Source organism: Natrix helvetica (genome assembly GCF_964273705.1).
Source record: "Natrix helvetica genome assembly, chromosome: 4".
Lineage (NCBI taxonomy): Eukaryota > Metazoa > Chordata > Lepidosauria > Squamata > Natricidae > Natrix > Natrix helvetica.
In genome coordinates, this window is record NC_138550.1 from 137,705,024 (window position 1) to 137,720,164 (window position 15,141).

General features: G+C 41.4%; 1 protein-coding gene across 1 annotated transcript in view; it reads left to right on the top strand.

The window, feature by feature from the left end:
* The first annotated feature begins 3,130 nt into the window (after nt 1-3,130).
* STMN2 (stathmin 2) overlaps nt 3,131-15,141 on the top strand; it is a 34,568-nt gene continuing 22,557 nt past the window's right edge. The window contains exon 1 of the mRNA XM_081950826.1: nt 3,131-3,273. Within this exon, the coding sequence (XP_081806952.1) occupies nt 3,255-3,273 (19 nt within the window). The 5' untranslated portion in view covers nt 3,131-3,254. The remainder of the gene's footprint in view (nt 3,274-15,141) is intronic.

The following is a 15,141-nucleotide window of genomic DNA, read 5'->3' on the forward strand; positions in this document are numbered from 1 at the left end:
TCACAATTAAGTAAAAGATGGTGTCATTCCAACTGAAATATTGCCCATTTTAAACTATTCTATTTGGATTTTAATCCTACCGTAATTTCTCAGCAACTTCTCTTTTTTTCTTATATCCAAGCAACTTGTTATAGTATAACTTGAAAATTGCCTCAAAATGTGTGAAGATATGAATTCGGATTTCTTTCATAAACATTAAGAATACATTCATTACACTGTAGCAACAATTGTATTCCTCAAAGCCAATTTTGATTCCATTTGCTTAAATTAGAGATAGGAAGCATTCAGATGTTTTGAACTACAATGCCCAGTTGTTACTGAACTTGTATATTATTCACCATGGACTAAATAGAAACCCCTATCTTTCCTGCTTATTGTTCTCTTTTTATACAATGGGTTTTGCCAGTAAAAAGCCCCTATTAAATAAAACAGGTTTTATCACCAGAAGCCTGTTTGCACATCAATATTCTGCAATGAACAACACTGGGGTTTCCCCTACTGATTCAAAGAGAACTCTGTGTACAACATAGAGGGGTGCAAAGATGTAAGCTCCTATTGAAGTGATAGACTCTTGCTGCATCACCTTGTAATGTTGGACCTTAACTATCAAAGTTAGCCTAATCCAACTGAATGCCTTTCAGATGTTTAGGGATTATAATTCTAATAATTAATGCTTTGTGAATTCTTCTCCTAGTGATCTGAACACTATCAAACTGGGAAGCCTGGTCTAAGCTCTTTCAAATATTTTCCTCATCCAACTCTCCCTGTGTCTGTGTGTTTGTAAAAGTAGAAGCAAGGATTAGTTTAGATCATGCAAATTTAAATGTGAGTAGATTTATGGCAACTTCTGTGAAATAGCTGAGCAGCATGATGGCCTAGGTGATTGGAAGATTGAGATTCAATCGTAGACAGCAACATATGGTTTTTCTGTCAGGCAGGGTGCAAAGAGAAAATATCTGCTGTGAACTCCACATAGATGTCAGGAAGGGTGGCCAGTTCCATTCAGTCGCTCTGACTCTACCCTGAATTAAAGGAGTATAAGGTCACAAAAAGGAAAAAAACATGTGAAGTATCTATGGATGTCAAATTTCCAGTTATGGACACATTATGATAAATTTCTTCAGACAATGTAAGAGTCATGCATTCCAATTTTTTAAAGATCCCAATAGAGATTCCCTATCTTCAAAACTTTTTGAGTAATGTATAATAGGATCATTTAATCCAGTTCTTATATTTGAAAATATAATCCACTCAAGATGGAAGCAATATTTAATAGGAAAGAGGATGCATAGCTAACATATTTTGTCTGAGAATTGTAGCTAATTTCTTTGAGGCTTGCATTTGGAAGCACCTATGAATCCAACATTTCTTTTCAATGGTCAGAAATGATGTGTTTGCTCTGAAGAAATCTTATCTCAAGAGGGAAGACAAGAAATGAGACAGTACCAGAAAAAAAGTGATGAAAAGATCATGTTGGATTTGGTTTCAGCTTCATCAACTCTCAATATACAACTCAAACCAGGTCCTTTAATAATAATAATAATAATAATAATAATAATAATAATAATAATAATAATAATAATAATAATAATAATAATAATAATAATAATAATAATAATAATAATAATTTTTATTTGTTAGCTGCAACCTTCTCCCGAAGGACTCGGGGCGGCGTACAATCAAAACAAATAAAATACAGATAAAGACAAACATACATAAGAACAAAGACATATACATGTGCATGGAGGAGGTAGACTGATGAGTGAAAACAATTAAAAAACACAATTTAAAATCCCATTGAATAAAATTACCAAATTAAAAACCCGACAGGAGCGATATGAGGTTATGGTTGAGCCAGGCCAGCTATTTGGAATAGGTGGGTCTTGAGCTTTACACGGAAGGAGCGGAGGTCAGTGGTGGTCCTAATATCCGGAGGGAGGTCATTCCACAGGGCTGGGCCCGCCACAGAGAAGGCTCTGCTCCTAGGCGCCGCCCCTCGGCACTGTCTGGTGGACGGCACCTGGAGAAGTCCCTCTCTGTGCGAGCGGAGAGGTCGTAGGGATGTATGAGGCAGAATACGATTTGACAAAAAGAGAAAGATTTCCCATTTTGGTCTTGTATTTCATTGTAGATAGTTGTGGCAAAGTATCTTTCTAATTTATTAAGCTGGAGAAGAGCATGTTAGATGAACATGTTAAATCAGATAATATATTAGAAATGTATGGGTTTCAAAGAAAAAGACAATTTAAGTCACTTCAATAACAGCACCATCTTACTCCTATCCTAGGAGAGTAGACATGGCTGAATGTTGAAAGGAGAGGGCAAGAAGGAATATTTCAAATTCATACCCAGTTAGCTGGATGATAATTAGCCTAGTTACTACTTATCTGTACTCCAGATGAAAGAATACCAACTTGTCACTGTCACAGACAGACAAAATGGGAAAGTTAAGCCAAGCAATTATTCTGAATTTTGTTATAGGTCTAAATTGCTGAAAGCAAGTCCCCCATGCCTTTTTCAAAAACCTATTTTATGGCATTCTTTAGTGATACAAGAAAGAGAAGACAAAAGCACTGAATGCTTGTGTTAAGAAATAATGTGATCAGTTTATATCCAATCTTAATTAAATTCTGTATGACTAGGCTCAGTAGGCCCTACTCATAGAAAACCATGCCCATCATTGCAGCCACAATTATATAAGATCCTTATATATAGATAGTGTATAAGCACCAGCATTATGCAAAGTGGATAAAAGGAAAACAAACAGCCTTTAAATTGTCCCACTTCCCCTCCTATTTCTGTTAGTGCCACAAAATTGTCTTAGAATGCATTTGTGCATGTTTTACATCTAGCAACAGCCAGAGATTTCAAGACCAATAGGTTTTTCTGCTAGGATATTAAGCTCTTGACATGGAATGTACTATCAAAGCGAAAGCAAAGGGGGAACACAGCACTCCAGGGCCAATTTCCATTTCAAACTGCATTCTGGCACTTTGTACTCCAGCACCACAGGCAGATCAATATTTAATGCTCAAAGAATCTGTTTCTGCGGGAGTCATGTCAGGGGACCTCTCGAGCCAATCTGCTTAGGCTGAGGGGTGATAATTATTCATGGGCTCCTGCCTCTCGCTCCTTCTTGTGCTCAGCCCCGCTCTGCTGACTCAGTGCCTTAGTCTCCTCGCGCGCGCGCTCTCCCCACTGCTGTAGCTGGACCTCTTTGCCTTCGCAAGCTCGGAGCTTCTGTAGCACCTACAATGGCTAAAACTGCAATGGGTAAGGCAAACCGAGCGTTTCTTGAAGCCTCTCTCTCTCTCTTCAACCCTTTCTCCCTTTCTGCTGTCCTTGGTGCTGCATTGTATTTCTAAAAGGGAGAAATATCATTATATTATGATTATGATTAGCCTGGGTTTTTCTAAAAGCCATATCGGGAGAGGGCTAAGCAGTCGTGATCTTAAGTCTATGCTTTACTTGAAGATTATTATTTTTTCAGTTTCAATCTTTTTAGTAGCCTGATTCCCAAATCATTTCGTTGGGTGCCGTCCGACTTAAATCTTAGCCCTGTTTTTCTCCGATTTAAGGTCGGATAAACCAGGGGTCCCTTTGGGGGCTTCAGAAAAATGCTCTTCTGGAGGACCTCTGTGGCAGCAGACTGGGGGGAAGGTAGAGCGAGAACTTATTGTGTCTTTGGGGCTGGCTCGTTTCCAGCCTCCCCATTGCTCGCTCTGACCTCCGATTCTGCCAGTCGCTGGGGTCTTCCCCGCCTTTGCTCAGAGAACCGGGGCGAGCGACTTTTGCACCGGGTGTGCCGGGGAAGCTGGCCAGTCGCCTTTCCCTAGCCAACCCGCCCGCCACGTGGATGCAATGGAGACAGACAACATTTTCTTTGGCGAGGGTTGTTGCAAGAGAGGTCGGGACCCGAATGTAGTAGGCGCGTTGCTTTCGGGTGCCTTTGTGCGGCGAGGTGGAAGGTGGAAGCGAGGCGTGCGTTTGTGTGGTATTTGCGCTGTCTGTCTGTCTGTCTGTGGGTGCGCGCGCGCGTTTGTTTTTCGGCAGCAAAGACAGGGCTGGGGCGGCGTTGGCGGGCAGGGCTTTTGTGTAAGGGTAGCGCTGAACCCGGGCGTTCCCGGCGAGGGCGCACCTGCAGAGTTGGACGCCACCCGTTCAGGCAGCCGAGCACAATGCAGACCGACCCCACCCATCTCGCCGCCGGCGCGCCGCCGCCTCGCAGGAGCCCCGGGGGAACTCGCCCCTCCCTTCTCTCCCCACCCCCTCCCCGGCTAGCGAGAAAGACGCACGAAGGGAGCGGAGGACATGAAAGCAAATACTCCGCCTTCCCTAGATGTCTTCCGTGGCACCGTCGCTGATCCCCCCCCCCCCAATGCTCTTGCTGGTTTGCTGCATTCATTGGTGCCGGTGTGTGTGTGTGTTTGTGTGTGTGTGTGTATGTGTCCTGAAGTAGGTCACTTAGATTAGCCTGCTCTTCCTCTTCTCTATACAGCAATCGCCTACTCATTACAATGCCTCCCGCGAGTTTGGTCTTATTTTGTCTGACTAGAGCAAAAGCTGGCGCGCCCCCGCCCCCTCCCCGCCCCGCCCCGCCTTTATTATTATTATTTTATTTTTCCATGCAGACTCAATAAACCTCCGCCGCACCCCTGGACTGCACGCTCCCGCCCTTTGCATCTTAGCAGGGAAAGGTTGCGGTGCGCCGGAGTGTTATCCAGGAATCGGGACTGCAGTTCTGGGAGTGTCAAAATAATCCACTCTGCTTTCCCCATGGGGATCAAGATCCTACCTCGAATCCTCTGATTCAGCCGAGTTTTACAAAGTGCAAATGGCTGAAACGGCCTCTTCCCCCCACCCCACCCCCGCCACTCCTTCCAACCCCTTTCTCTTTAGCCTTTATTTTCTTTTATTTTTCCCTGAGTCTGCAATAAAGCCCGTGGAGAAAAGTGATACTGCAGTAAAGGGTGTGGTGATTCCCAGGAAGCACAGAGGAGAAATGCACTGGCTGTCATAACATCAAACACTTGGCAGACTTTTTTTTAAAAAAAGCCGCACCATTTCCTCCTTAAAGCTTTAAAAGAATATAAGGGGGGAGATGTTTTCTCAGAATGCTAACTTACTAAGTTGGTCCACCCATAACTCATCTGGGCACGATTGAAGAAAACATCAGTTTCCCTGCACTTGCTTCCAGGGAACAAAAGCCTTGGCACAGATGTTGTCCTCCTAGACGCATTCAGAATTGATACAGATGCCACAGATGCCCTTTCGTTCAAAATTGTTCTGTTTTCCAACCTGGTGGAAGAAGGCTTTGTTATTCCTGAGGGTAGGGCATCAGACAGCTGCATATGCTAATACAGGCAGTCAGGAGCCATCAGGTCTGGCCAGCCCCGCAGTGCTCGCTCACACCCATTCCCTTCCCTCCCCAATGCAGCAATCCGGAAATCAGTATTGATAATTTGGCCTCCTTGGTCAGAGACTGATCGCTGCAGGAGGCCCCTTGTCTGAATGTGGGCACCATGATTAAAAAGACTCCTGGAATACTGATGAGAGGCATCCAGAGGTCTGCTGATTAATAGATCCAGTTAGATCCTCTTGCTATTATATGTAAAAGCAGCCATTTGTCCCGTGTCCCTTGGATAATTAATTGCATTTCATATAAACAACAGTTTCCATTTTTTCCCCATTCCATTAATAATCCTTCATTCTTAGGTCTCAACTGGGGGGAGGCTTCTTAGGGAAAAAAATCTTATTATCTAACTCATCTAAATCTGAAATAACTCTTTTTCCTATTTACAAGAAACATTCAGCTCATATAAGGATGACTAATGCTTTTTTCTTCCCTTGATGGTAGTTGGGTGGGTCTAGGACTTTTCTCCTGAAAAAGGGTAAGGAAGAATCCGTTAAATTATAATTAAAATCTTTGGAAAATCTATTGGGATAAGAGCAAAGATGTGGTATTCAATCCAAGGCAACTGGATAATGAGTGTTAGGGATTAGACAAAACCGAGGGAGGTTGATTTTCATGAAGATGGAAGTCTGTAATTAATGCATCTAAAAGCAATTACTACAATACACAAAATGTACTTCTAGAAAAAATCGAGTAATGAACTGATAAAGAGATAGATACAGAACTTATAATAGATTTTACCTCATTCATGATGCAGGGCAATTGTTTGCCATGCCAGTTGTGTGATTTCTCACTCTTGCAATGAAATCCTCCAATGAATGAGTATGTTTTGGTGCATTATTCTCAAAGATGGAGATATTTTCCCCTGGAGCAATTTCAGTTAAAGCTATGTGTGTCCATGAAATGGGATGCTTTGCTTGGAATCCCTGCAACAAACCATCATATTCCAGAAGTTCTGCTGAACCATTTCAGGTCAGTCATGGTTTGGTTAAACCAAAATCCAAAATATCTCACTAGTTTTAGATTTCAGACAAAACAAAACCCAGATAAGGTGAGAATGGTAACGTCCTATGCGTATTCTTTCTCTCCCATAATACTCAGTGCAGCACACTCCTATCCGTTCCTCACCTTTTTTTCTATCCTTCAGTCATTACCACCAGTGTCCCAGGGAATATATCACACATGCTTATCCCTCCTCCACCACCCACCAATATCCCTAGCTTTCCTTCACCCTGCAACCACCATTTCTAGGCAGAACAAAACAGCCCTATTTCATCCAATTCATGGATCAAAATTCCAGACACAGTTACATTGCAGTTTAGGCATGGACATCTCAACACTAAATTTTCCACGGAACAATTTGTGCCAAGAACTCTTGCACATCCCTAATATTTAAATGGTGAAAAAAAAGGGACCTGTACATCCTTAGAGCCATTTCTTTGTGAAATAAAAGGGAGGAAGCATCTAATTAGAGCCAGATTTAGCTAACTTAATATTTTACTGCCAACAAAAGATTTGTTATAAAGTCTCTCAATTTAGCTATCAGTTACCTAGAATTACTTTGCACCTTCTTCAGGAGTGCTTGCTGGGTGAGCAAAATTGTGATGACTTCAAAAGCTCGTATCATGAAACATCAGTAACAGATGTTCAGAACCAGGTTGAACGAGATTCCCTTCTTAGAAAAAGTCATTTTTGGTTTTCTAAGGCAGGTTAACCCATTGTTGTTTCAGCAGCTTTTTATTAAGCAATAAAGAGAATGGGATAATGTGTCTGTATTGGTTAAATTGTGATGTTTTTATCTTTTGTTCATGTATATTTTTCACTATTGGAAACCTTTGAGGTTATGAAATGGGAGTTCCTATTTGAAAAAGGTTTTATGTGCCATATTACATTTTGTTTCTGATTTTGGTTATTTGTAATATTTATTTTCCATTTTTTTGAGATCCTAATTGCATGTTCATATTTTCTTCCAGCCTCTCCTAATACATATAATAAACAAGCTCTAACAAAAAGTGCACTTTTATTTTCATCCACTGATGTACTGAAAAGAGGAGAGATTTAAATGTATGCTTTACTTTTAATCGAAATAAACTAGATTTCAAAAGCTTGAGTCATTTGATAAAACATTTGGTGCTTTAGGGCAGAGCAATGAAGGTCCTTGATTCAATTTCACAGGGTCTTCCATCTAATTTCAAGAACCTTCTGCGGGTAGCTGGGTCCTCCAGCAATTGGAAAATTATGATACCATAATTCAGTCTCACTAGAAAACTATCGAATGGGCAAGGCTGGTGTAATTACTCTGTTTCCCTATGCTGCTCTCTGAAATTCATATTTATAACATGTGATAAGTCTTAAAAATTATGACATTGATTTTGAAACATTTTGAAATTTCTTTCAGCTCTACATGTAACTGAATTTTAATCTATAAGGCAACAAATTGATTGCATTTTTATCTTCCCATTTCTTCTAAACCACATAGGCATTATTTCCACTGTGATTTATAGTAGATCAAATTGCTACAGCAATGGATATCAAATGTTTGTTTAACCCCAGATCTGCTCCAATTGCATGAAGGAGATGGATTTAAATTTAACAACTGCAGAAAGCGAATCCCGGGGATCACAAACCATTCTCAAGCAGGATACCCCCATATTTTTTTTCTTTCTCCTCAGAGAAGCTCATTTTAGAACAAGGCAAAGCAGGAGGCCTTGCAGGAAATGAAGGCACCAGTTACAGTTATGCTCTGTTCAGGTCACCTCATTGACATTGAGAAAATTTTTCAACAGAAAATAAAGTAATTGATCAGTGCTGGTAAATTAAATCTAAACTATCCCAATGTAAAATCAAAGCAATCACCCATCAAAGAAAAATATGCTGACATATTGTTATAATAAATCAGATATGCTTTCTACTTCTTTCAAATTGCTACTCCTTCCGATTTTCGAATATATAAAAAGCATATCGACTGCTTTTAAAAGAGCCTAAATGATTATTTAATAAAACCTTACTTGCTTGTTCACATTATCAGTTATCCAATCACAATAACAATAAAGCTTGGTCAGGAGTATTTCTTTAGAGTCCTATAATTAAGAGTCTTTTCCCTGAAATGTTTCAAACAGAAAGTATTTTTTTCCCAGTAAACCTTGCTTCAGTTTTAAATTCAAAAGAACATGATAATAGTTGGAGAGCACATGAATAAAGGGAGGTTTGGTGCCCACTCACTCATATTCACATTAGATCCATCCTAAATACTTCATAAGCAACAAATATTTTTATTGACTTTTTGCAATTTAGCATTTAAGGATTTTTAAAAGGCGACTGAGGTGGGGATTTTACAGGACTTAAAGTCCTACATGTTGACAAACGTCTGGTTGAGGACACAGATTCAACTTTTGAGGAATAATCTCATACCTACAAATTTTATTGGTAATAAAATCTGTCAAGCTACATTTATATGGTTGTAAATATACATGTAAATTCTTTCAAAAGATAATTAGCTTGGCAATCCATTATTTTATTTATTTCTTAGAGTTGTATGTTTCTTTCCTTCAGGAACTCAAGGTGGCATACTGAACACCCTGTTTCCCTGAAAATAAGACCTCCCTGGATATTAAGCCCAATCGGGCTTTTGAACTCATGCGCTAAAATAAGCCCTCCCCAAAAAATAAGCCCTCCCTGAAAAAATTGCAACACAGGAGCAGCCCTGAGGTGACCACACTCACTGCCTCCTGCACCTCAAAAATAATAAGATCTCACCGAAAATAAGGCCAAGTGCTTATTGGAGGGTCAAAAGAAATCAAGACCCTGTCTTATTTTCGGGAAAACATAGTACCACAGCATTGGATTGTGACCTCCCATAATGGGGATAGACTTGTACCTGAGGTTCCACGATCCTAATTTAACATCTTAGCCATTTCATATTAGCTGTTCCTCAATCTCATTCCATAATATACTAAGGACTACAAGCAGTAAGTTTATTCAATAAGAATTAGTTGTTAATTAATTTGACATTTATTCATTATTAGGCAATCATTACAATTATTTATTAAAATATAACCTGATATATTATTAATAATTATTATAAATATAATAATTGCTCATTATTCATTAATATTTCATTAAAGATTATGTAATTGCCTCTCCTTGCCTGGAATTTAAATTTTATTTCAAAATAGAAATAAAAAGTACAGTATACATAATTATCAATGGGACAAATTTTAAAACATGGTTATCCAAATAGACTGCTTAATGATGAGCATATTGATTTTCTATAATGATATTTTGAAACACTGGGATATTTTCAAATACTTTTGTTTTTAAAATAGTGTTTCTATTGCTAGGAGATCATATCTATAAATACATGGAACCACTATTACTGTGTTTCACTAAGGGGAACTTTGTGGTTAAACCAAGCTCACTTTAATTTTAGATTTTAAACTTACTTTTTAAGTAGCTGAAGATTTACTTTTTAGAGAAAACTTATATAGCCTCCTCTTTATACACTGGGCAGAGTATACTCTCCAGATGCTGGTTTATAACAATCCAGTAGCTACATTCCATAATGTTCCTTTCATTCTATGCACAAGGAGTTATATATTGCTTCTTCTTGTGTGAAAGAGAAAATGCAAACAAAGATATCGCTTCTATTTTATTTTACTTCTTTGGGTTTTCTCCAAAGTATATAAAAAATGCTAATGACATAAAATGTTTACAATTTTGTTAGAGCATGGGTGGATAGGAGCCAAACCTAACAATAGAAGAAAGGCTATGTGGAGGAAGTTGTGGGTTTATGTATTTATTTACATATCTTTAAATGGCTGCCTGCTCAACACACAACTTTGGGCACCTCACAAATAGAGAAACCACTAATAAGAAAACAAACTAAAATCATTTAAAATCCATTCCACATGTTCAGAGCAAGTCAGCCAACATATAAACAAAAAATGAGGATGGCCACATCCTACAATGTAGCTAAATACCAGGAGAAGAACCAGCTGTTTACAATAGGCCAGCAAAGACAAGGCTATCTAAATTTCAAGCAGTATGGTTTTACATACAGCATGACAAGAGAGGACCCACTGCTTGGATCCTATTAACATCTTTGTGTAATATAAAGGATGTGTACTGCATCCATCCTGGCTCATGGAATGAGCAGAAATTAATCTAACAGGCTGATAACCTGGTCCCATATCATAAACAGTTTAAAAGGTGATAATCGGCATCTTGAATTGCACCAGGAAACCTAGCAGGAGCCAGTTCACAGTTATAGGAGTTACACATACCAAGAAGGGCTACTCATGCTGCTGCCTTCTGGAACATGATTTGTCTTCCTAATCACTTTCATGGGCAGCCCAATGTAAAAGACATTGATGAATCCAGATGAAAGGTGGCTAAAACATGAGTGACACTGATTAGGATCTCCTGGCAACTGGCATACAAAATGGACTTAGACAAATACCCTTCCTATTAATAGCTACCACCTGTTTTTGTGTAGGAATTGGGAGTCTAGAATGACTCCTAAATTGTGCATCAGCTCTCGTGGGAAGTACAGTTCCATCCAGAATCAAAGATAAGTTTCTGTAATTCTATAAATTGGTCCATAAGAATTAGAAGATTGATCATACTGAAGGCCACTGAGAGATCCAAGAAAGATCCACCTTCACCATCCCAGTTCCTGCAGAAGTGATCAACAAATATGCCAATGGCACCTCAGTGCAATAACAAGGTCTGAATCCTAACTAAAAGGGCCCAGATAATCCAATTGTTTAAGTAGCATGAAGGATTTCTGGATCTTTTTTTCTCCCAAGGGTTGGGGGGATTATCATGTTTGTGTTTGAATTGCTTTAGGATTTATTCTAAATTTTTAATTTTTGACAATTGTGTCTGTAAGAAATCTATCAAAACAGAGAGGGATCCATGGGATTTAGAAGCTCTGAGGTTTCATGATGTTCAATCTAAAGCAAAGCACATTAAGAGCTGCATTATTCTATAGGGCTGATCTTAGATATTCATTTTTAGATAAATATTCTGTATAAAATATTTCATTAGGGTATCTTTTATATAGAAGGAATAAAAAAGAGGTTTTCAAAAATGCAATAAAAAGGGGGCATCATGGAATAGAGAATCATTTCACTATCTTTACTAAAAAATACACTCTTTCCTGCAACTTGGTGGTGTTCATTTTCAAGTGTGTTGTTTGTTTGTTTGTTTGGATTTTTAAAAAAAGATAAAATGGAATGTTAAAGACCATCCTGGAGAATTAATGGAAATAGGCAAATAACTTTATCAGTTTGCTTCCTGATGAATGGATGCCTTGGGAATAGCCTTGGCTAGCCAGAAGCTATTTTGTGACAGAATGGGACAACTTGCCATGGCCGTGGCAAATTGTCCTAGACCCATTTTGTGAATAGAAGTCTACCAATCCAGCCTCTGCAGATATTTTATTAATGTCTGCTAGATATGTCAAGGGTTGAATCTAGATCATTCCCCATTAAAGCAATGTACATTGACCTTTCTCACTTCAGGATTACATGCTAAACTTATGCCTCCATTTATAGCATTTCTAAAAGAACGGTCCAAGCGATGTAATAATGACACCTTTTTACTTTCTTGTTCCATTTTATTTACCAATAAAGCCTGAGAAGCAAGCACTTTTATATATTTTTGTCTTATCAAGATATGGACTGATATCCCTGGTGCTTGACTTCCCTGGTGCTACCCCCCGCTGCGGGGAGGCGGAACCGGAAGGTATTAGATGGTTCCGCCCCAAGTGCCTGATGGAACCAGACAGGTTCCAGACGGAGCTTGGGCCACCTCCTGTGGACCTGACCCGCCCCCGAGTGGAGGACCTGGTAGACGCATGGAATAGTGCGACTACCGGGGCCCTAGACCGGGTGGCGCCTTTGTGGCCTCTCCTGCGGCGACGAACCACCCTGGCCCCTTGGTTCACTGAGGAGCTAAGGGTGATGAAACGCCACAAGAGACGCCTAGAGAGTCGTTGGAGATCCTCCCGTTCCGAATTTGACCGAGCACAGGCACGAGCCTACTTGAGGACGTACCTTGTGGCATTAAGAGCGGCCAAACGTCAATATTGCGCAGCTCTTATTGCATCTGCAGATAACCGCCCTGCCGCCCTGTTTCGGGTGACTCGCTCCCTCTTGTTTGAGAGACCGCGGGAAGCCCCTTTACAGGGCAGAGCAGAGGAGTTTGGGAAATATCTACAGGACAAAGTCGCTCAAATCCGGATGGGATGGGCCCCTTTCAGTAGTCCAGTTGAGACGCCCGTGGCGAGTCTTGAGGGACCGCTTTGGGAGGAGTTTGACTCGGTTGCCATCGAGGATTTGGACAGATTGCGTGGACGTCTGCGACCTACCACATGTTTATTGGACCCGTGTCCCTCCTGGCTTGTACTGGCATCCTGGGAGGTTACGCGCGACTGGCTCCTGGGCCTAGTGAACGCTTCGTTGGGTGAGGGGTTTCTACCGGCCGCCTTGAAAGAGGCGGTGGTGAGGCCCCTGCTCAAGAAGCCTTCCCTAGACCCAACGGATCTAGTCAATTATCGTCCAGTCTCCAAGCTTCCTTTTTTAGCGAAGGTTGTAGAGAGTGTGGTGGCACAACAGTTCCCACGTCACCTGGAGGAAAATGATTATCTAGACCCGCGCCAGTCCGGCTTCCGACCCGGGCACAGCACGGAGACGGCCTTGGTCGCATTGGTTGATGATCTCTGGAGGGCCAGAGATAGGGGTTGTTCCTCTATCCTGGTCCTATTAGATCTCTCGGCGGCGTTCGATACCATCGACCATGGTATCCTGTTGCACCGGCTGGAGGGGCTGGGAGTCAGGGGCACCGTTTTACGGTGGTTTGGCTCCTACCTCTCTGACCGGACGCAACATGTGTGGGCAGGGGAGCAGAGATCGACCCGGAGGCCACTCACATGTGGAGTGCCACAGGGATCGGTGCTCTCGCCTCTCCTGTTCAACACATACATGAAACCGCTGGGCGAGATCATCCGTGGTTTTGGGGTGGGATATCATCTGTATGCTGATGATACTCAGCTATACATTTCCACCCCAAACCACCCCAATGAGGCCGTTGAAATGATGTCCCGGTGTTTGGAGGCCGTACGGGTCTGGATGGATGGCAACCGACTAAAACTCAACCCTTCCAAGACGGAGTGGCTGTGGCTTCCGGCCTCCCGGTTCAACCAGTTGCTTCCATCTCTGGCCATCGGGGGCGTGCAACTGGCCCCCATGGAACAGGTGCGCAATTTGGGCGTCCTCCTAGATGCCCGGCTGTCCATGGATGACCATGTAACAGCCGTGGCAAGGGGGGCGTTCCATCAGGTTCGCCTGATGCGCCAATTGCGCCCCTTATTGGACCGGGATGCCCTACGCACAGTCACCCATGCGCTAGTGACGTCTCGCCTGGACTACTGCAATGCTCTCTACATGGGGCTTCCCTTGAGATGCACTCGGAGACTACAGTTGGTCCAGAACGTGGCCGCGTGGGTGATTATGGGGAGGACTAGATACTCCCCTGTAACACCTCTCCTGTGCGAACTGCACTGGCTTCCTGTGGTCTACCGAGTGCGTTTCAAGGTTTTGATTATGATCTTTAAAGCGCTTCATGGCACAGGACCTAGTTACATGCAGGATCGCATCCTGCCCCATACATCCCTACGACCAATCCGCTCACACAGAGAGGGACTTCTTCGGGTGCCGTCCGCTAAACAGTGTCGGGGGGCGACACCCAGGAGCAGAGCCTTCTCTGTGATGGGCCCAGCCCTGTGGAATGACCTCCCCCGTGACATCAGGATTATTTCCGATCTCCGCTCCTTCCGTGTACAGCTGAAGACCCACCTCTTTCAATTATCTGGCCTGGCTCAACCGTAATTTTTTCTTACTCCTCCTGACAGTCCTTTTAAATTTTTAAATTTTAAATTGTAAATTGTTTTTACAATTGGGGCATTTTAATGGTGATTTTTAACTGTCTAAATGTGATGTAATTTGTTACCTCCTCCGTGCATGTATGTCTTTGTATATATGTATGTTTATAGGTTTGTACATATGTTTTATATGCTTTATTGTACGCCGCCCCGAGTCCTGTCTGGAAAGGGAGCGGCTAATAAATTCAAATTTTTTATTATTATTATTATTATTATTATTATTATTATTATTATTATTATTATTATTATTATTATTATTATTATTATATTCTTGTAATGAAAAACCATTTTGAAAAAAAAATCAGTTTGAACAAAGTGTATCCATTTGTATTCATTTATTCCTTGTCATCCTTAGTATGAGCATGTGTCCCTATAGAAAACAATATTTCTCTCTTATTGCTTTAAATTGTGTATGAAAGTGGAAAGGAGAGCCAGTTTAATGCAGTTACAAGGGCATAAGACTAGAAACTGGGAAACTGAGTTGTAGATGTGCTATAGCTGGGTAACCTTGACCCAGTTACTCTCTCTCATCCTTAGGAAAGAGGCAATGGCAAAACACATCAGACATCTTGCCAAGAAAACTGCAGTGATTGGTCAAGCCAGTCTCCAGGAGTCCACATTGATTCAAAGGCATGGGGAGAGAGGGGGAGGGAGGAAGAGGGAGAGAGAGAGAGATAGAGAGGGAGACAGAGATATAGAGACAGAAAGAACACAGACCAAATGAATACAGTATGAATGTGTATTGAATAAACAATAAGGAGCCACATTTTATATTCAGTGCATA